Source organism: Coregonus lavaretus (genome assembly GCF_964263955.1).
Source record: "Coregonus lavaretus genome assembly, chromosome: 3".
NCBI lineage: Eukaryota > Metazoa > Chordata > Actinopteri > Salmoniformes > Salmonidae > Coregonus > Coregonus lavaretus.
In genome coordinates this window covers 77,342,830-77,365,993 of record NC_139990.1, presented here as the reverse complement: position 1 = coordinate 77,365,993, position 23,164 = coordinate 77,342,830, and the positions used below count along the sequence as shown (strand labels likewise).

The window sequence follows — 23,164 nt, the reverse complement described above, 5'->3', positions numbered from 1 at the left end:
AGGACCTCCCAGACCAAATTTAATAATTCAACAGGTTTCTACTAAAGGCGGAAAGTCCTACACCCGAGGATTTTCCAAAAATTGGTACGAACGAAAAAAGACATTGCGACTCACTCAACTGGATGACGAGGGATACAGGCTAGCTGTCCGCCGCCACAACGATGAGGTTAGTGTTGATAATCACAAGTTTACTGGATGTGGATATGGTGTAATAAAGGCAGTTTATTCAGAGGTAAATATATCTGGAATCGCGTTCACGGACCCGTTCGTCAAACTCTTAGGGAGCTATACATTAAGCCCCATTACTTACCATATCAGATAAGAGAAATTGCTGCAGCTACATATATTTTACATCCTGGCCCTACATAGTTCACTATTTGCATCACTTACCAAAATATTACATGTGGTCATATATGCTTGGAAAGTGGAGATGCCATAGAACGTCAAAAAAGTAAACATTGCTGGAGACACATTGTCGTTTTGGAGAAGACATCGCGTTTGCTAGCGAAGAGATTTGTTGTGGCAAATGAACTTGGCCTGGGAATTGCCAGGAACCTCACGATAAGATATATGCATCAGCATTGCGAGTCTCATGATTCTATACGTATTGCGATTCGATACTGTGATTTTATTGCGCACCATATGTCTGTTGCAGAGGGATCAGAAAGCCATGAGAACGAGTTTTGATCAGTCATGGAAATAAAAGTGCTGAAAACTAATTGGCTCCCAATGTGAAAAGATTGAGAACAAGCTATGAAGGAACAATAATGGTGTTTTGGTGCAGGTACAGCCAACTAGCGCTAAAATATTGCGATATTGTCAATACAGTATATCGTAAAGTATCACTATGTAACTCGATTTCTTTCACCCCAATCCCTCAAATTAACGGTAAATAACTGAATTGTTTGCCCCACATTTAGCTAAGATGATTAGCTAGCCAGCTAAAATGTTTTATTTAGTTAGCAGTCGCATCTACAATAGTTTACTGTCAATAACATGTCTCCAAAAATGACGTGGTGTCTCCAATTGTGTTGACATTTTACAATTGCAATGCGCATCCATGAGTATCCACTTTCTGTAGCTCAGCTGGTAGAGCATGGTGCTTGTAACGCCAAGGTAGTGGGTTCGATCCCCGGGACCACCCATACACAAAAATGTATGCACGCATGACTGTAAGTCGCTTTGGATAAAAGCGTCTGCTAAATGGCATATTATTATTATTATTATTATTATTATTATTATTATCTGAAGAGAGCCCCGAAACATTGTGTGCAGACATTTTATGCAATAAATGAAGTAGGTTCAATCTAGTAGTTCTGATCTTCTGATTGGTCCTGATGAGTTGGGCGAGGTCACCTCCAGGCTACTGTCACTGTTGCATTGGCTCTGAGTCGGGTTCTCTGTCTTCAAATGTTCAGCCTAAGAGAGGGGATTTTTGTGTGTGTGTGTGTGTGTGTGTGTTTAACAGTGATGATGTGTGTGTGTGTGTGTGTGTGTGTTTAACAGTGATGATGTGTGTGTGTGTGTGTGTGTGTGTTTGTGTGTGTGTGTGTCCTCAGAGCAAGAACTCGTGAGTTGGAAGAACTGAGAGGCCTATGGCGTGGGTGTTGTCCTTGGCCACCTGCTGACAAGGCTGACAAGATAGGACCCTTTTGTCCATTGTTATTGGATAGGAACAGAACTTATAACCAGCTCCTGACCTAAATAGATCTTAGCACAACATTTTACTCAACATATCATATTCCATATTCACTATAACAAATATATTTACTACGACATTAGCAAGAACCGCCACATCCTCAGCCGGCTAATCCAGTGTGTGAAGTTTTGCGGAGTGTTTGAGTTAGCTTTGCGAGGCAAAGATGAAACTGAGGGCTCCACCAACCCTGGTAAGCCAACACTTTTGAGATCAGTCAATAAATGCTTCTGGTATTGACTTATATGCTGCCCCTGTCTTCATGTTGTTGCTGGACATATCTTTTTTTTAAATGTGTGTAGGTCACCTAAATCATCAGAAAAATTGCCCCTCCTGAGAATTTTTTCAGGAGCCGCCACTGGTGGTAGGCCTGATCACCGACAACGATGAGACAGCCTATAGGGAGGAGGTCAGAGACCTTGTCGTGTGATGCCAGGATAACAACCTCTCCCTCAATGTGATCAAGACAAAGGAGATGATTGTGGACTACAGGAAAAAAAAGAGGACTGAGCACGCCCCCATTCTCATCGACGGGGCTGTAGTGGAACAGGTTGAGAGCTTCAAGTTCCTTGGTGTCCACATCACCAACAAACTATCATGGTCCAAACACACCAAGACAGTCGTGAAGAGGGCACGACAAAGCCTATTCCCCCTCAGGAGACTGAAAATATTTGGTATGGGTCCTCAGATCCTCAAAAGGTTCTACAGCTGCACCATCGAGAACATCCTGACTGGTTGCATCCCCGCCTGGTATGGCAACTGCTCGGCCTCCGACCAGAAGGCACTACAGAGGGTAGTGCGTACGGCCCAGTACATCACTGGGGCCAAGCTTCCTGCCATCCAGGACCTCTATACCAGGCGGTGTCAGAGGAAGGCCCTCAAAATTGTCAGACTCCAGCCACCCTAGTCATAGACTGTTCTCTCTGCTACCGCACGGCAAGCGGTACCGGAGCGCCATGTCTAGGTCCAAAAGGATTCTTAACAGCTTCTACCCCCAAGCCATAAGACTCCTGAACAGCTAATCATGGCTACCCGGAATATTTGCATTGCCCCCCCCCCCCACCCCATCCCCCTCTTTTACGCTGCTGCTACTCTGTTTATTATTTATGCATAGTCACTTTAACTCTACCCACATGTACATATTACCTCAATCACCTCGACTAACCTGTGCCCCCGCACATCGACTCTGTACCGGTACCCTCTGTATATAGCCTCCCTACTGTTTATTAAATTTTTTTACTGATCTATTTTTTACTTAACACTTTTTTTTTCTTCTTAAAAAACTGCATTGTTGGTTAATGGCTTGTAAGTAAGCATTTCACTGTAATGTCTACACCTGTTGTATTCGGTGCATGTGGCAAATAAGATTTGGTATCGTGTTAACCACTGCTGATTACTGACAGGCCTAGAGGCTTGAGCACAACACCACTACTCATCCCTCACACACACAATATGCCTAACAGAAGTATAACCCCCTCAGCATCTAGTCTCCAGAGGAGTGTGTCTCAGAGAACTAAGAGGTCTATAACCCCCTCAGCATCAAGTCTCCAGAGGAGTGTGTGTCTCAGAACTAAGAGGTCTATAACCACCTCAGCATCTAGTCTCCAGAGGAGTGTGTGTCTCAGAGCTAAGAGGTCTATAACCACCTCAGCATCTAGTCTCCAGAGGAGTGTGTCTCACAGAACTAAGAGGTCTATAACCCCCTCAGCATCAAGTCTCCAGAGGAGTGTGTGTCTCAGAGCTAAGAGGTCTATAACCCCCTCAGCATCTAGTCTCCAGAGGTGTGTGTCTCACAGAACTAAGAGGTCTATAACCCCCTCAGCATCTAGTCTCCAGAGGTGTGTGTCTCACAGAACTAAGAGGTCTATAACCCCCTCAGCATCAAGTCTCCAGAGGAGTGTGTGTCTCAGAGCTAAGAGGTCTATAACCCCCTCAGCATTAAGTCTCCAGAGGAGTGTGTCTCACAGAACTAAGAGGTCTATAACCCCCTCAGCATCTAGTCTCCAGAGGTGTGTGTCTCACAGAACTAAGAGGTATATAACCCCCTCAGCATCAAGTCTCCAGAGGAGTGTGTGTCTCAGAGCTAAGAGGTCTATAACCACCTCAGCATCTAGTCTCCAGAGGAGTGTGTCTCACAGAGCTAAGAGGTCTATAACCCCCTCAGCATCAAGTCTCCAGAGGAGTGTGTCTCAGAGCTAAGAGGTCTATAACCCCCTCAGCATCAAGTCTCCAGAGGAGTGTGTCTCAGAGCTAAGAGGTCTATAACCCCCTCAGCATCAAGTCTCCAGAGGAGTGTGTCTCACAGAGCTAAGAGGTCTATAACCCCCTCAGCATCAAGTCTCCAGAGGAGTATGTCTCACAGAGCTAAGATGTCTATAACCCCCTCAGCATCAAGTCTCCAGAGGAGTGTGTGTCTCAGAGCTAAGAGGTCTATAACCCCCTCAGCATCAATTCTCCAGAGGAGTGTGTCTCACAGAGCTAAGAGGTCTATAACCACCTCAGCATCAAGTCTCCAGAGGAGTGTGTCTCACAGAGCTAAGAGGTCTATAACCCCCTCAGCACCAAGTCTCCAGAGGAGAGTGTCTCACAGAGCTAAGAGGTCTATAACCCCCTCAGCATCTAGTCTCCAGAGGAGTGTGTCTCAGAGCTAAGAGGTGTATAACCCCCTGTCACACCCTGGCTCTGGGACTCTATATGTTGAGGCAGGGTGTGTTCATTCATTGTGTTTATTTCTATGTTGGTAATTCTGTTGTGTTTATTTCTATGTTGGCTAGAGTGACTCCCAATCGGAGGCAACGAGTGTCAGCTGTCGTTGGTTGTCTCTGATTGGGAGCCATATTTATACTGTCTATTTTCCCTTTGTGTTTGTGGGTTCTTGTTCCGTGTTGGTCATTGTTACCGTGGACTTCACGAGTCGTTTGTTGTTTTGTTGATTGTTGTTTCTATTATCACTAAAGATAATAAAGTTAACCATGTTCGTTCATCACGCTGCGCCTTGGTCTATTCAATACGACGATCGTGACAGAAGAACCCACCATACAAGGACCAAGCAGCGTGTCCAGGGGCAGATCTTGGACTGGACATGGGAGGAAGCGCCGGGAAAGGAGATGGAGAGGTTGGCGATGGCCCAGGTGGGCAAAGTGTGGTCCTGGGAGGACATGCTCGGGGGAAAAGGGCCATGGGCTAGGATTAAGGCCCTGGTGAGAGAGGAGCAGCGGCGTCAGCAGTGTCAACGTCGGACAGGCGAGAGACAACCCCAGAAAATTTTTAGGGGGGGGCACACGGCATGGGCGGCTGGGCAGCAGGAGGCTGCCACAGGGCGATTTGGAGAAGAGGCCACCGGGTTAGGGGGGCCAGAAGGCAGGTTGGCGGAGCCTGGATGGAGAGCGGAACCAACTTCCCGTACTCAGGCATGGCAGCATGGGACGGGGCAGGTTCCGCGGTATGCGGAGCGGCGTACTGTGCCACGAGTGGTCCGGCATAGTCCTGTACGTCCTGTGCGAGCACCCCGCACGTGTCGTGCGAAGGTGGGTATGCAGCCAGGACGGAGTGTGCCGGCTCAACGCTCGTGGTCTCCAATGCCTCTCCGCGGTCCCGGATATCCTGCTCCAGTGTCACGTGCTGTTATGCCAGTACGGGTACACAGCCCTGTACGTCCTGTGCGGATGCCTCACACAGAGTGTGTGAAGGTAGGCATTCAGCCAGGACGGGTTGTGGCCGCTCTTCACTCCAGGTCTCCTATCCGTCTCCACAGCCCGGTTCGGCCTGTCCCTGCTCCACGCACCAAGCCTACGGTGTGCGTCGCCAGCCCGGTCCGGTCTGTCCCTGCTCTACGCACCAAGCCTACGGTGGGCGTCGCCAGCCCAGTCCGGCCTGTCCCTGCTCCACGCACCAAGCCTACGGTGTGCGTCGCCAGCCCGGTCCGGCCTGTCCCTGCTCCACGCACCAAGCCTACAGTGTGCGTCGCCAGCCCAGGCCGGCCTGTCCCTGCTCCACGCACCAAGCCTACGGGGTGCGTCGCCAGCCCAGCCCGGCCTGTCCCTGCTCCACGCACCAAGCCTACGGTGTGCGTCGCCAGCCCAGCCCGGCCTGTTCCTGCCACTCGCACCAAGTCTACGGTGCGCGTCGCCAGCCCGGCCCGGCCTGTTCCTGCCACTCGCACCAAGTCTACGGTGCGCGTCGTTAGCCCGGCCCGGCCTGTTCCTGCCCTACGCACCAAGTCTACGGTGCGCGTCGCCAGCCCAGCCCGGCCTGTTCCTGCCACTCGCACCAAGTATACGGTGCGCGTCGCCAGCCCGGCCCGGCCTGTTCCTGCCACTCGCACCAAGTCTACGGTGCGCGTCGCCAGCCCGGCCCGGCCTGTTCCTGCCACTCGCACCAAGTCTACGGTGCGCGTCGCCAGCCCGGCCCGGCCTGTTCCTGCTACTCGCACTAAGCCAGGGGTGCGAGACGTCAGCCTGGTAAGGCCTGTTCCTGCTACTCGCACTAAGCCAGGGGTGCGAGACGTCAGCCTGGTAAGGCCCGTTCCTCCTCCACGCACCAAGCCAGGGGTGCGCGTCGTCAGTCCAGCACAACCCGTGCCTGGGTCACCGGTGCCTGGTAAGGTACCGGTCAATTGCTCCACTATGGAGCTGAAGCTAACCGCTCCTGCTATGTCCAGTTCAGCTCCAGCCGGCGGGGCCAGACTGGACCAGGGGCGCTATGGGGGGTTTATTGGAGGGTGGTGGTCAAGGCCGGAGCCAGAACCGCCGCCGAGGAGGTATGCCCGCCCAGCCCTCCCCTGTTTTGTTCAGGTTGAGGCGCGGACTTTAGGGGGGGTACTGTCACACCCTGGCTCTGGGACTCTATATGTTGAGCCAGGGTGTGTTCATTCATTGTGTTTATTTCTATGTTGGTAATTCTGTTGTGTTTATTTCTATGTTGGCTAGAGTGACTCGCAATCGGAGGCAACGAGTGTCAGCTGTCGTTGGTTGTCTCTGATTGGGAGCCATATTTATACTGTCTATTTTCCCTTTGTGTTTGTGGGTTCTTGTTCCGTGTTGGTCATTGTTACCGTGGACTTCACGAGTCGTTTGTTGTTTTGTTGATTGTTGTTTCTATTATCACTAAAGATAATAAAGTTAACCATGTTCGTTCATCACGCTGCGCCTTGGTCTATTCAATACGACGATCGTGACACCCCCTCAGCATCTAGTCTCCAGAGGAGTGTGTCTCAGAGCTAAGAGGTCTATAACCCCCTCAGCATCAAGTCTCCAGAGGAGTGTGTCTCAGAGCTAAGAGGTCTATAACCCCCTCAGCATCTAGTCTCCAGAGGAGTGTGTCTCACAGAGCTAAGAGGTCTATAACCCCCTCAGCATCTAGTCTCCAGAGGAGTGTGTCTCACAGAGCTAAGAGGTCTATAACCCCCTCAGCATCAAGTCTCCAGAGGAGTGTGTCTCACAGAGCTAAGAGGTCTATAACTGTAAGAGCCTTTTCTGGTCAGTCTTTCAGCTCAACACAAACAACCGTCTGGCTGTGTTCAGTATCCATCCAATGAATTGAAATGATTTTGTATCCCATCCAACACATATCTCACTGAGTTCTAATGATGATGACTGTTGCCATGCAACTACTCTGTCAAAATGAAAACCTAAATGCATCATCATCATCATCCACCCTTGTCTTCATGATTGTGATTGTTTTGTTTGCCTGACAATCTTTGTCTGAGTAGGACACCATTTAGTTATTATTATTGGTCCACAGGACTAAACACCAGTACCAGGTAATGACCAGAGCCTCTCACGACAGGACCAGGTAATGACTAGACCCTCTCACGACAGGACCAGGTAATGACTAGAGTCTGTCACGACAGGACCAGGTAATGACTAGAGCCTGTCACGACAGGACCAGGTAATGACTAGAGCCTGTCACGACAGGACCAGGTAATGACTAGAGCCTGTCACGACAGGGCCAGGTAAGGACCATAGCCTCTCACGACAGGACCAGGTAATGACTAGAGCCTGTCATGACAGGACCAGGTAATGACTAGAGCCTGTCATGACAGGACCAGGTAATGACTAGAGCCTGTCACGACAGGACCAGGTAATGACTAGAGCCTGTCACGACAGGACCAGGTAAGGACCAGAGCCTCTCACGACAGGACCAGGTAAGGACCAGAGCCTCTCACGACAGGACCAGGTAATGACTAGAGCCTGTCACGACAGGACCAGGTAAGGACTAGAGCCTGTCATGACAGGAACAGGTAATAACTAGAGCCTGCCACGACAGGACCAGGTAAGGACGAGAGCCTCTCACGACAGGACCAGGTAATGACTAGAGCCTCTCACGACAGGACCAGGTAATGACTAGAGCCTGTCACGACAGGACCAGGTAATGACTAGAGCCTGTCACGACAGGACCAGGTAATGACTAGAGCCTGTCACGACAAGACCAGGTAATGACTAGAGCCTGTCACGACAGGACCAGGTAATGACTAGAGCCTCTCCACTTGGCTGTGGCACCACATAGTTAATATTGCATCCCTATGAGTGGCACCCCAATCAGAACAGGCTGGTTTAATGGAACCCCTAAGTGTGGATGCGTCCCAATGGCACCCTACACCCTGTACAGTGCACTACGTTTGACCAGAGCCCTATCAGCCCTGTGGGCCCTGTTCTAAAGTAGTGCACTAGGAAGGGAATAGGGTGCCATTGGGGACGTAGCCTGTGTTTTCCTGTGCCAGCCCATCTCAGCTGGGATCTCTGTTAAATCAGCGGGGTGACTTCAGGATCTGTCTCTGTGCCAGTAGAGGTGATAATTACAAGATGTCAGGGGTCAGAGAGATAGAGAGGTGGAGAGTAGGGCTGGCCGATATATATAATTAATTTGATTAATTCAATTTAATGTTTTAGCACGATATTCCAAATGCCTGTATCGTCAGAATAGAGGATTTATGATCTCATCTCCTTCTGCTGTGACTCTGCACCTTCCTTCCCATTTACACACACACACACACACACACAGTCTTGTACAGCTAACCTTGTGGGGACACACAATTCAGTCCCATTCAAAATCCTATTTTCCCTAACCCTAAACCTAACCCTAACCCGTACTCTTACCCTTACCTTAACCATAACCCTAACCTTAACCCAAAAACCTAACCCTAAACCTAACCCTAGCTCCTAACCCTAAACCTAACCCTAGCTCCTAACCCTAACCCTAAAACTAACCCTAGCTCCTAACCCTAACCCTTAACGTAATTCTAACCCTAAATCTAACCTTAACCCTAAACCCCCTAGAAATAGCATTTGACCTCGTGGGCACTAACAAAATGTCCCCAGTTGGTCAAATTTTTGTTCGTTTACTATTGTTGTAGTCTCCCACTCTCTCACACACACACACACACACACACCAAGCCCCTGCCACTCACAACAACAAAGATGAAGGATCTCTTCTTCCTTTCTGACAACAAGCAGTTTCAACTCGCAATTTGCATTTGAGGTTTGGTCCAACAGAATCGCTCATTTTGACACCGAAGCGCATTGAGACTTTATTTTACTGTGTTAGAGAAGTCAACCTTTCTAACGATACCCTTTTTATGTCTCAACTCCTCAATTTGTGCGCAGAGCAGACATTACTAAAACGGGAGTATAAATTAACATTGATTCTGAAAAATGAATGCTCAGTTTCTGTCGCACGCAGCATAGCGGTACCGCTATCAGACTGTTATACACTGAACAAAAATATAAACGCAACATGTAAAGTGTTGGTCCCATGTTTCATGAGCTGAAATAAAATATCCTTATTTCTCTCAAATGTTGTGCACAAATGTGTTTACATCCCTGTTAGTGAGCATTTCTCCTTTGCCAAGATAATCCATCCACCTGACAGGTGTGGCATATCAAGAAGCTGATTAAACAGCATGATCATTACACAGGTGCACCTTGTGCTGGGGACAAGAAAAGGCCACTCTAAAATGTGCAGTTTTGTCACACAACACAATGCCACAGATGTCTCAAGTTGAGGGAGCGTGCAATTGGTATGCTGACTGCAGAAATGTCCACCAGAGCTGTTGCCAGAGAATTGAATGTTCATTTCTCTACCATAAGCCGCCTCCAACGTCGTTTTAGAGAATTTGGCAGTACGTCCAACCGGCCTCAAAACCGCAGACCACGTACATGGCGTCGTGTGGGCGAGCGGTTTGCTGATGTCAGTGTTGTGAACAGAGTGCCCCATGGTGGCGGTGGGGTTATGGTATGGGCAGGCATAATCTACGGACAACGAACACAAATGCATTTTATCGATGGCAATTTAAATGCACAGAAATACCGTGACGAGATCCTGAGGCCCATTGTGAGGCCCATGTCTTTTAATGTATCTGTGACCAACAGATGCATATCTGTATTCCCAGTAATGTAAAATCCATAGATTAGGGCCTAATGAATTTATTTCAATTGACTGATTTCCTCAGTAAAATCTTTGAAATTGTTGCATGTTGCGTTAATATTTTTGTTCAGTGTACTAGCTGTCTAGTCTGGTTTCTCTCCTTGCTGTAGTTGTAGGGATTCCTGTAACAAAGTGAGCGTATTCAGCAGCTCTGCCACTTTCAAACAATACACGTTCAAACAGTTCCTCACATGCAGCTCTTCTAACATCATATACCTTATCTCTTGTCCACGCAATAAGCAATACATGATCTAAACCAGTAGACAGATAAGAACACGTATTATAGAACACAAGAGTGCTGCAAGGAGAAATGACCCTACATCCCCTATTGCAAGTCATTTCTCAGAGGCCGGTCACCCCGTCTCCTCCATGTCCTTCTGTGCTCTACAGCAGATAAATCTTCACGTAGGGGTGCTTCTCAGAGGCTGAAACGGTTGCGTTTTGGTTTCACCTTTCATTTATGCACTATGGTCTTTTGGGCCACCATGATGTTTTAATAAACATCTTTATCATTCAAGCTTCCTTTTTTATTTATTCCCCCCCCCCAAAAAAAAAGACAGTGTGCGGGTCTCCATCTCTTCCAGTATTGTTATTTTGACTCCTACACACCTGGAACAGACACTATTCAGTAGTAAGGATCTTAAAAGAGCCTAGACGGCCTCTTATAATTTAGTCTGTGTTTTATAAATGTGCAATGAGCATAAAAAATACAATTATATACAGAATTGGCAACTCGTTCTCATTCTGAGAAATGAGGTAAGCCACTCTATTTCAACATCTGAACTAAGTGGACAGGATAACATGCAGTTCAAACAATTAGAGACGGACAGGAGGGTGTGTTCGCTAGCAAATAGATCCAAGTTGGCTAGACTTGAAATACTTTATAAAGATTAGCTGGCTACTCACTAGCGCATGGGCTTGTGCTTGAGAGATTGTTTATGAGACCTGTGTTAATTTTCTATAATGCCTGCTACAAGAAGTTGATCATTATTAGTGAATGTGCATTTTGGGTGGAGGGTGGAGGGGAGGGGAGAGGGGACAGGGGAGGATAGAGGGGACAGGGGAGGGTAGAGGGGACAGGGGAGGATAGAGGGGACAGGGGAGGGTGGAGGGGACAGGGAAGGATGGAGGGGACAGGGGAGGGTAGAGGGGACAGGGGAGGATAGAGGGGACAGGGGAGGGTAGAGGGGACAGTGGAGGGTGGAGGGGACAGGGAAGGATGGAGGGGACAGGGGAGGATAGAGGGGACAGGGGGGGGGTGGAGGGGACAGGGGAGGGTAGAGGGTGGAGGGGACAGGCGAGGGTAGAGGGGACAGGGAAGGATGGAGGGGACAGGGGAGGATAGAGGGGACAGGGGGGGGTGGAGGGGACAGGGGAGGGTAGAGGGTGGAGGGGACAGGGGAGGGTAGAGGGTGGAGGGGACAGGGGAGGGTGGAGGGGACAGGGAAGGATGGAGGGGACAGGGGAGGATAGAGGGGACAGGGGGGGTGGAGGGGACAGGGGAGGGTAGAGGGTGGAGGGGACAGGGGAGGGTAGAGGGGACAGGGGAGGGGACAGGGTAGAGGGGAGGGGACAGGGGAGGGTGGAGGGGACAGGGGTGGGTGGAGAGGGGAGGGTAGAGGGTGGAGGGGACAGGGGAGGGTGGAGGGGACAGGGGAGGGGACAGGGGAGGGTAGAGGGGAGGGGACAGGGGAGGGTAGAGGGGACAGGGGAGGGTATAGGGGACAGGGGAGGGTGGAGGGGACAGGGGAGGGTAGAGAGGTGGAGGGGTAGAGAGGTAGTGGAGACTGAGGGATCAGGGAGGGAATGTGTTTGTTTTCAGCAACACTGACCCTTTAACATCATGTCTCCACTCTGTCCCTGTCTGTCATACACCACTGACTCATACACACACTCCTGACCTGATGCCAATACAGTCTCCACAAAACATACTACTACAGCCTACCTACATGCTCTAAGAGTTCAGACAGTTTGCTCTGAACCCTACATGCTCTAAGAGTTCAGACAGTTTGCTCTGAACCCTACATGCTCTAAGAGTTCAGACAGTTTGCTCTGAACCCTACATGCTCTAAGAGTTCAGACAGTTTGCTCTGAACCCTACATGCTCTAAGAGTTCAGACAGTTTGCTCTGAACCCTACATGCTCTAAGAGTTCAGACAGTTTGCTCTGAACCCTACATGCTCTAAGAGTTCAGACAGTTTGCTCTGAACCCTACATGCTCTAAGAGTTCAGACAGTTTGCTCTGAACCCTACATGCTCTAAGAGTTCAGACAGTTTGCTCTGAACCCTACATGCTCTAAGAGTTCAGACAGTTTGCTCTGAGCCCTACATGCTCTAAGAGTTCAGACAGTTTGCTCAGAACCCTACATGCTCTAAGAGTTCAGACAGTTTGCTCTGAACCCTACATGCTCTAAGAGTTCAGACAGTTTGCTCAGAACCCTACATGCTCTAAGAGTTCAGACAGTTTGCTCTGAACCCTACATGCTCTAAGAGTTCAGACAGTTTGCTCTGAACCCTACATGCTCTAAGAGTTCAGACAGTTTGCTCTGAACCCTACATGCTCTAAGAGTTCAGACAGTTTGCTCTGAACCCTACATACTCTAAGAGTTCAGACAGTTTGCTCTGAACCCTACATGCTCTAAGAGTTCAGACAGTTTGCTCTGAACCCTACATACTCTAAGAGTTCAGACAGTTTGGTCTGAACCCTACATGCTCTAAGAGTTCAGACAGTTTGCTCTGAACCCTACATGCTCTAAGAGTTCAGACAGTTTGCTCAGAACCCTACATGCTCTAAGAGTTCAGACAGTTTGCTCTGAACCCTACATGCTCTAAGAGTTCAGACAGTTTGCTCTGAGCCCTACATGCTCTAAGAGTTCAGACAGTTTGCTCAGAACCCTACATGCTCTAAGAGTTCAGACAGTTTGCTCTGAACCCTACATGCTCTAAGAGTTCAGACAGTTTGCTCAGAACCCTACATGCTCTAAGAGTTCAGACAGTTTGCTCTGAACCCTACATGCTCTAAGAGTTCAGACAGTTTGCTCTGAACCCTACATGCTCTAAGAGTTCAGACAGTTTGCTCTGAACCCTACATGCTCTAAGAGTTCAGACAGTTTGCTCTGAACCCTACATACTCTAAGAGTTCAGACAGTTTGCTCTGAACCCTACATGCTCTAAGAGTTCAGACAGTTTGCTCTGAACCCTACATACTCTAAGAGTTCAGACAGTTTGGTCTGAACCCTACATGCTCTAAGAGTTCAGACAGTTTGCTCTGAACCCTACATGCTCTAAGAGTTCAGACAGTTTGCTCTGAACCCTACATGCTCTGAGAGTTCAGACAGTTTGCTTAGAACTGTGTGATCTATCAACTGTAAAGCATTTAAATTCATCTGGTACCGCTCATCAACAGACAATAACAGAGTACAAATATAATAGCTGAGAACAAAACAACCGCATGTCTGACCCACTCACAATATAGGGAGGCCTTTAGGAAAGATTGATTTCCTTTGTAAATAACATACATCCTTTAAACAATGCAAAATAATATATGTCCCAATCACATGACCAACAAACTACTAATAGTTGTAGGCTGTTTCAACAGAGGCCCTCCTGAACGGTCAATATTTATCTAGAGAGCTGGAGCCTGAAGCTGGGTCTCTTTCAGAGCTGAAATCTGAGCTGAAACCTGAGCTGCTCCTTTCTGTACCTCAGAGTGGCCCAGTGTGTCACACCTACAGTACTATCAGGATTACAGGGCCACCTCGAACGAGAAACACTCAGAGACCGCTCCCTGTTTGTCTGCCAGAAACAGGTCTACAGACAGACCATTATCCGCTCCCTGTTTGTCTGCCAGAAACAGGTCTACAGACAGACCATTATCCGCTCCCTGTTGGTCTGCCAGAAACAGGTCTACAGACAGACCATTATCCACTCTGTTGGTCTGCCAGAAACAGGTCTACAGACAGACCATTATCCACTCTGTTGGTCTGCCAGAAACAGACCTGTTTCTGGCAGACCAAAAGGGAGCGGATAATGGTCTGTCTGTAGACCTGTTTCTGGCAGACCAACAGAGTGGATAATGGTCTGTCTGTAGACCTGTTTCTGGCAGACCAACAGAGTGGATAATGGCACCACAGGTACGATGGAACTCATTATTTCCCACATACTGTATTCCAACATCCTCCAAAGATTTAGGACCCTAGAAATGTTTTCTCTTGTTAACTTTTTCATATCACCGTCTCCTGTATGGTACTGAGAGCAAGTTGCCACTTCTGTTGAAGCACCTTTATACAACAGTCATGTGTCTCCTTACCTTGGCCTCCTCATTGACATCCCAGGTGAAGGAGACGGCATTGTAGGCAATCTCCTCAATGTTCCCGATGGTGTTGAAGCTTTCTTTGTAGTCGGCTGCATGCAGAGAGGAGGTCACAGGACATCAGTATCTCTCAAACGCTACTTTACTGTTTCATTTACATAGAGCATGTTAAAGAGCATTTCAAAATACCACACACACACACACACACACACACAGAGAGAGCACGGGGAGAGTGGATGTCTACCTCAAAGACCTAAGTGAGAAAATATTCCCTGCGGCTGCACAGTATAAAATGTTTTTAACACTGCTAGTGCATGGATAATGGGGCCACACTAAATTCACTTCAAGAAAATATCACTATTTCAAAATCTGCAACATCTTTTGAGCTGAATCAGATTATAAGGATTTAGTTGGCAAATCCACAAAGCACAGCACCAACAGTTTTTAGGAATACAAAATATAATTATGTGCATGGACAAGGACATGAGGAAGATAAACTAAACGGCCTATTTACCCACAGTTTACTCCATCCCACAAGTTGAGACAAGTCCCCCCCTCCCCCACGTTTCATGCTAACAGCTCTATTCAAATCCCTGATGCAGTGACATCGCCCCGGGCCTCAGGTGGAATCGTGCCAGACCGTTATTCTAATCACTGCCCTGTGTCAGGTTTCACTACCAGTAATGGGAGGGCTCTCCTCTCATCTCCCAGGTCTACAACCTGCTCTGGGGGTCTCTAGTCCTAATATCTTGGGTACCTGGGGCAGTCGACCTCAAATCTAACTGATTCTTCCCTCGCTAGAGTCTGTCACTGCCCCGCTGTATTCCCCATCTGTTTTTCCATGGATCTGTAGACTGGTTATGAGTCGCAGTGTGTTTCCGTAACAGGAGACCAGACAGAGAGAGGAGTGGTATTAAAACGGTCTTTCCATTATCTGGGCTTTGGCTCAAAGACACTGTGGCTTACCTGGAGGACACTGATATCATGGTTGATCATATCAATGTGGGAAAAGGGATGTTGTTCTTACCGATGTCTAGGACTCTCTGTTTAGTGGTGTGTTGTCTGGAGTGCCAGTACGTTGGTTAGTTAGGGTTAGTTAGCTACAGTTAGTTGTTCTTACCGATGTCTAGGACTCTCTGTTTAGTGGTGTGTTGTCTGGAGTGCCAGTACTTCCAGTGTTTCAGCTGCTGATCTCTGTCCTTGTCCTCACTGAACATCACCATCACCACACTCTGGAGAGAATACAGTACATTTAGCTCACATTCAACTCAATACCCAGTACATCATTATCCAGGCTAGGGTTCAGCTCAATACCCAGTACAGCATTATCCAGGCTAGGGTTCAGCTCAATACCCAGTATATCATTATCCAGGGTTCAGCTCAATACCAAGTACATCATTATCCAGGCTAGGGTTCAGCTCAATACCCAGTACATCATTATCCAGGCTAGGGTTCAGCTCAATACCCAGTACATCATTATCCAGGCTAGGGTTCAGCTCAATACCCAGTACATCGTTATCCAGGCTAGGGTTCAGCTCAATACCCAGTACATCATTATCCAGGCTAGGGGTCAGCTCAATACCCAGTACATCATTATCCAGGCTAGGGTTCAGCTCAATACCCAGTACATCATTATCCAGGCTAGGGTTCAGCTCAATATCCAGTACATCATTATTTATCATTATCCAGGCTAGGGTTCAGCTCAATACCCAGTACATCATTATCCAGGCTAGGGTTCAGCTCAATATCCAGTACATCATTATTTATCATTATACAGGCTAGGGTTCAGCTCAATATCCAGTACATCATTATTTATCATTATCCAGGCTAGGGTTCAGCTCAATACCCAGTACATCATTATCCAGGCTAGGGTTAAGCTCAATATCCAGTACATCATTATTTATCATTATCCAGGCTAGGGTTGAGCTCAATACCCAGTACATCATTATCCAGGCTAGGGTTGAGCTCAATACCCAGTACATCATTATCCAGGCTAGGGTTCAGCTCAATATCCAGTACATCATTATTTATCATTATCCAGGCTAGGGTTCAGCTCAATACCCAGTACATCATTATCCAGGCTAGGGTTCAGCTCAATACCCAGTACATCGTTGTCCAGGCTAGGGTTAAGCTCAATACCCAGTACATAATTATCCAGGCTAGGGGTCAGCTCAATACCCAGTACCCAGAAACAGAAACTATTTTTCACAGCTTTAGAACGTCTCAGGAAACTTTGGTAGAGTTCAGAATGTGTTCTCTACTCCTCTACAGCACCCCCCCCCCATCATCCATCTGTCTCCCTCCCCCCATCCTCCAGCTGTCTCCCCCTCACCTGCACAAAGCTGTGGCTCCTCCCTGGCTCTTACCACGGCCCACTCACCCGCACTTTGCTGAATGGATTGTGCTGGCCCTTGTTGGCTCCGCCCATCTTGCGCAGCGTCACGGCGTAGAACTGTCCCTTGTTCAGGTAGGTCATAGGCCCCTCCCTCTGCTTCCGATGGACAGACCTGGGTGCCTCTAGAGAATACTGGAACGTGTCACTGTTGAGAAGAGGACACTAATGTGTGTTGAGCGTGACCAAACTGCCCTTCACGGACAAAGTTCTATTGAATTAAATGGAATTGAATTAGAGTAGTGGTAGCAGCATAGTAGTGGTAGCAGCATAGTAGTGGTAGCATAGTAGTGGTAGCAGTATAGTAGTGGTAGCAGCATAGTAGTGGTAGCAGCATAGTAGTGGTAGCAGTATAGTAGTGGTAGCAGCATAGTAGTGGTAGCAGCATAGTAGTGGTAGCAGTATAGTAGTGGTAGCAGTATAGTAGTGGTAGCAGTATAGTAGTGGTAGCAGCATAGTAGTGGTAGCAGCATAGTAGTGGTAGCATAGTAGTGGTAGCAGTATAGTAGTGGTAGCAGCATAGTAGTGGTAGAAGTATAGTTGTGGTAGCAGCATAGTAGTGGTAGCAGCATAGTAGTGGTAGCAGCATAGTAGTGGTAGCATAGTAGTGGTAGCAGTATAGTAGTGGTAGCAGCATAGTAGTGGTAGCAGCATAGTAGTGGTAGCAGTATAGTAGTGGTAGCAGCATAGTAGTGGTAGCAGTATAGTAGTGGTAGCAGTATAGTAGTGGTAGCAGCATAGTAGTGGTAGCAGCATAGTAGTGGTAGCAGTATAGTAGTGGTAGCAGCATAGTAGTGGTAGCAGTATAGTAGTGGTAACAGCATAGTAGTGGTAGCAGTATAGTAGTGGTAGCAGCATAGTAGTGGTAGCAGTATAGTAGTGGTAGCAGCATAGTAGTGGTAGCAGCATAGTAGTGGTAGAAGTATAGTTGTGGTAGCAGCATAGTAGTGGTAGCAGCATAGTAGTGGTAACAGCATAGTAGTGTTAGCAGTATAGTAGTGGTAGCAGCATAGTAGTGGTAGCAGCATAGTAGTGGTAGAAGTATAGTTGTGGTAGCAGCATAGTAGTGGTAGCAGCATAGTAGTGGTAGCAGCATAGTAGTGGTAGCAGTATAGTAGTGGTAGCAGTATAATAGTGGTAGCATAGTAGTGGTAGCAGTATAGTAGTGGTAGCAGCATAGTAGTGGTAGCAGCATAGTAGTGGTAGCAGCATAGTAGTGGTAGCAGCATAGTAGTAGCAGCATAGTAGTGGTAGAAGTATAGTTGTGGTAGCAGCATAGTAGTGGTAGCAGCATAGTAGTGGTAGCAGTATAATAGTGGTAGCAGTATAGTAGTGGTAGCAGCATAGTAGTGGTAGCAGTATCGTAGTGGTAGTTGTAGCATAGTAGTGGTAGCAGTATAGTGGTGGTAGTTGTAGCATAGTAGTGGTAGCAGTATAGTGGTGGTAGCAGTATAGTAGTGGTAGCAGTATAGTAGTGGTAGCAGTATAGTAGTGGTAGCAGTATAGTAGTGGTAGCAGCATAGTAGTGGTAGCATAGTAGTGGTAGCAGCATAGAAGTGGTAGCAGTATAGTAGTGGTAGCAGCATAGTAGTGGTTGCAGCAGTGGTCAAGAGCTGGGTTATTCAGAGGTTCAGTAACTAACGCTACAGGCTGACTGTAGAGGTTAAAGAGACAGTCAGTAACTAACGCTCCAGGCTGACTGTAGAGGTTAAAGAGAGTGTCAGTAACTAACGCTCTAGACTGACTGTAGAGGTTAAAGAGAGTGTCAGTAACTAACGCTCCAGGCTGACTGTAGAGGTTAAAGAGACAGTCAGTAACTGCCGACTAGGTGAAAAATCTGTCGATGTGCCCTTGAGCAAGACACTTAACCCTAATTGCTCATGTAAGTCGCTCTGGATAAGAGCGTCTGCTAAATGACTAAAATGTAAATGTAAATGTAACTAACGCTCCAGGATGACTGTAGAGGTTAAAGAGACAGTCAGTAACTAACGCTCCAGGCTGACTGTAGAGGTTAAAGAGAGACAGTCAGTAACTAACGCTCCAGGATGACTGTAGAGGTTAAAGAGACAGTCAGTAACTAACGCTCCAGGCTGACTGTAGAGGTTAAAGAGACAGTCAGTAACTAACGCTCCAGGCTGACTGTAGAGGTTAAAGAGAGTCAGTCAGTAACTAACGCTCCAGGCTGACTGTAGAGGTTAAAGAGAGACAGTCAGTAACTAACGCTCCAGGATGACTGTAGAGGTTAAAGAGACAGTCAGTAACTAACGCTCCAGGCTGACTGTAGAGGTTAAAGAGACAGTCAGTAACTAACGCTCCAGGCTGACTGTAGAGGTTAAAGAGAGACAGTCAGTAACTAACGCTCCAGGATGACTGTAGAGGTTAAAGAGACAGTCAGTAACTAACGCTCCAGGCTGACTGTAGAGGTTAAAGAGAGTCAGTCAGTAACTAACGCTCCAGGCTGACTGTAGAGGTTAAAGAGAGTCAGTCAGTAACTAACGCTCCAGACTGACTGTAGAGGTTAAAGAGAGTCAGTCAGTAACTAACGCTCCAGGCTGACTGTAGAGGTTAAAGAGAGTTAGTCAGTAACTAACGCTCCAGGCTGACTGTAGAGGTTAAAGAGAGTCAGTCAGTAACTAACGCTCCAGGCTGACTGTAGAGGTTAAAGAGAGTCAGTCAGTAACTAACGCTCCAGGCTGACTGTAGAGGTTAAAGAGACAGTCAGTAACTAACGCTCCAGGCTGACTGTAGAGGTTAAAGAGACAGTCAGTAACTAACGCTCCAGGCTGACTGTAGAGGTTAAAGAGAGTCAGTCAGCAACTAACGCTCCAGGCTGACTGTAGAGGTTAAAGAGACAGTCAGTAACTAACGCTCCAGGCTGACTGTAGAGGTTAAAGAGACAGTCAGTAACTAACGCTCCAGGCTGACTGTAGAGGTTAAAGAGACAGTCAGTAACTTACACTCCAGGCTGACTGTAGAGGGATTTGTCCCCTCCTATAGAAGGTGATGGTCTGTATCTCTGTATGATGAATACACAACAGTACAGTCATGTCAGGAGATATGGGAGTATAGTGTCATTAACCAACAGAAACAGGAACAACAGTACAGTAATGGCTGAAAAGGTTTTGCTCCAGTTGATCATAATTGATTGGATTCAAATGAATAACAAAACATCTAGACACCACACCACTCTGCTCCAGGCCTCACCTCCTGCTCCTCAGGGTAGGAGCCATCATAGGTGCTGTCTGGAGAACTTCTCTGGCTCTGTTCCTCATTCATGTAGCCTCTGTGGCTCACAACATGGCTGACATGACTGAACAGGGAACCATGGTCATAGGGATTGTTCTGCTCATAAACCACCCGGACCTGCTGCTGCTCCCCAGCTCCCCTGTACGGACCCCCAGGAGCCATGTAGCAAGACGTCTGGGCCTCAGTCTTCACCACAGCTCCCCCTCCACCCCCTCCATACCCCTGCCTGTCTGTACAGTCCAGCTGCTGGATGTTCAGAGACAGGTTGACAGGTTCAGTCTTTAACACCTGAACGTGGTTCTCCGGGGTCTCCAGGTGCCCCTGGGTATCAGGGTCTGATGTCTCTGCTGCTTTAGAGCTGGGCAGTAGTTGCTTGTCTCTTGGGATCTAGGAAGAATAATCACACACCACAGGTAAATGAGAACTTGTTCTCAACTGGTTTACCCTGTTAACTAAAGGTGAAATAAAAAATAAATACATTTATCACAAGGAGGGTTATTAGCTCACTTCAACAGTGTGAAACGTTACAATGATTTGACTGAACATAAGTATCAACTTAGCTTTGACGTTGGCCTGTCAGATTTCATATCAGAGCCTTGGCTAGCAGCAGGTTTTAGGGTTGGGGCAAATAAAGCACATAAGGAAAAGGTACAACACAAGGAATCCCCCTTAATGACCTCTCCCACTGCAGCCGTCTCACCTTAGTCATAGAGCGCTGTCTTCGTCTCTACTGAGGTTCATCATGGCCTACTAACCACAACCCTCCTAACCCTGACCCTGACCTCTCACCTTATAGTGGTCGTAGAGCAGTCTAACTCCTAACCTCTCACCTTATAGTGGTCGTAGAGCAGTCTAACCCCTGACCTCTCACCTTATAGTGGTCGTAGAGCAGTCTAACCCCTGACCTCTCACCTTATAGTGGTCGTAGAGCAGTCTAACCCCTGACCTCTCACCTTATAGTGGTCGTAGAGCAGTCTAACCCCTGACCTCTCACCTTATAGTGGTCGTAGAGCAGTCTAACGCCTAACCTCTCACCTTATAGTGGTCGTAGAGCAGTCTAACTCCTAACCCCTGACCTCACCTTATAGTGGTCGTAGAGCAGTCTAACCCTTGACCTCTCACCTTATAATAATCATAGAGCAGTCTAACCCCAGACCTCTCACCTTATAATAGTCATAGAGCAGTCTAACCCCTGACCTCTCACCTTATAATAATCATAGAGCAGTCTAACCCCTGACCTCTCACCTTATAATAATCATAGAGCAGTCTAACCCCTGACCTCTCACCTTATAATAATCATAGAGCAGTCTAACCCCTGACCTCTCACCTTATAATAATCATAGAGCAGTCTAACCCCTGACCTCTCACCTTATAATAATCATAGAGCAGTCCAAGATTGGTGGCACTGTCCTCGTCTCCATTGATGCTCATCATGGCCTTGGTAGCTGCAGTCAGAGGGTTCTCCGGGTAGGTCTTCCATGCCTCGTCCTCACTGCTGAAGGACCTCCGGGACGGGGCAGACATCTCGTTGGGCACCACCATCACCAGACGCCTACTGTGGGACAATCCCCAAAAAGTATTCCTTACCCCAGGACACTTCAACCAGTAGGACACAATACAACGACATTACCAGATGCTTACTCTAGGACACACCCATATATATTCACACTCTTGGAACCAACACAATGGGAAACAGTGGGAGAACATGTTTATTACGTCATTAAAGGGCATTCACCACAATGTCTGCCAAGCCACTACTGTTGCTGTGAGCTCTGCCCAAGGCTGTTTCTCACCAAGCTTACATCAAGCAGCTCCTGCCTCCCTGACACTGTTGATGGTATCCCTCTGATCATTTGCTAGTCACAGATAATGATCATGTTGATTGAGCTGCAGCATATGTTAAACTACAGCAATGAATGAATGTATTGATTTTTCTCACAAAATATAGCCTTTCACAATATTTATCAATAATAATGATGCATTTCATTCCTAAAATATTTTTCTCTGAGTCAAAGATGCTAGACAGCAGGCAGACTATATAGCTGACACATCATTTCAAGTATTCCACCACAAGTTATGTTACCATAATAGCCACAGAAGTTAGACCTGCCATAATCTGCGAATATTTACTGCTGCTACTGTTGGTGGTTGTAGAAATGTGTCACCAATGTGTTAATCAAATCAAATCACATTTTATTTGTCAAATGCACCGAATACAAGAGGTGTAGACCTTACAGAAATGCTTACTTACAATGTTTTTAATTTTTTATATTAAATAAACTAAAGTAAGAAAAAGTAACACAATAAAATAACAATAACGAGGCTACATAGAGGGGGTACCGGTACCGAGTCAATGCGCGGGAGTACAGGTTCGTCCAGGTAATAACGAGGCTACATAGAGGGGGTACCGGTACGGAGTCAATGCGCGGGGGTACAGGTTCGTCGAGGTAAATTGACGTAATATGTACATCAATTAGGCAAAATAAATTCCTTGGGGGATATTAGGTCAACAAGAGGGCCAAAGATAACAGGCATAATAACTTCGGCAAGCAGCACAGTACACGACTTACTTGTCAAACTCCTGAGGCATGTTCACTAGGTCTTGCTTGAGGAACTGGACTGTCAAGTTTCAGTAGCTGAGGCACGGGAGGAAGGATGTCAAATGAACTTGGCCCACAGGTAATACCACTTTTTTTTATCAGGATCCTGTCTTTGCGTCCTTTGGTTCAAGGCTGGCTGTATGATGTGCGCAACTGCGCAACGTGTGCGTTCCCTGGCGCTTAGTAAACCAGTAGATTAGCCGATGAGTCCCTTTCTAATTAAACGGATCTGGAGTAAAAAACGAACTATTGAAAGACGGTCATATCCCATTGACATAGTTGCAAATGACTGTAGAAGTCATATAATAGAACGTTTGTGCGGTGTGTAATGCCGCGTTGACGTGCTATAGGAAACTCGGATCCTCTGAGTGAAAATTAACGTAAGTTATTTGCGTAGAGCTTCCTATTGGTTGATTCTAATACATCCCAAGCTGGAAACTCGGGATCATATTTCAACAATGCGTTAGCAAATCGGAGAGTTCCGAGTTTCCTAG

General features: G+C 47.4%; 1 protein-coding gene across 1 annotated transcript in view; it reads right to left on the bottom strand.

Annotated features, from left to right (window-relative positions):
- Positions 1–22,660, bottom strand: part of LOC311108672 (grainyhead-like protein 2 homolog) — a gene marked incomplete at both ends in the record, with an annotated part of 49,080 nt that extends 26,420 nt beyond the window's left edge. Inside the window, 6 exons of the mRNA XM_084151382.1 lie at positions 14,430–14,524; positions 15,553–15,664; positions 16,813–16,972; positions 20,009–20,457; positions 21,439–21,625; positions 22,641–22,660. Coding sequence (XP_084007508.1) covers positions 14,430–14,524; positions 15,553–15,664; positions 16,813–16,972; positions 20,009–20,457; positions 21,439–21,625; positions 22,641–22,660 — 1,023 coding nt within the window. The remainder of the gene's footprint in view (positions 1–14,429; positions 14,525–15,552; positions 15,665–16,812; positions 16,973–20,008; positions 20,458–21,438; positions 21,626–22,640) is intronic.
- Between the last annotated feature and the right edge of the window lie 504 nt (positions 22,661–23,164).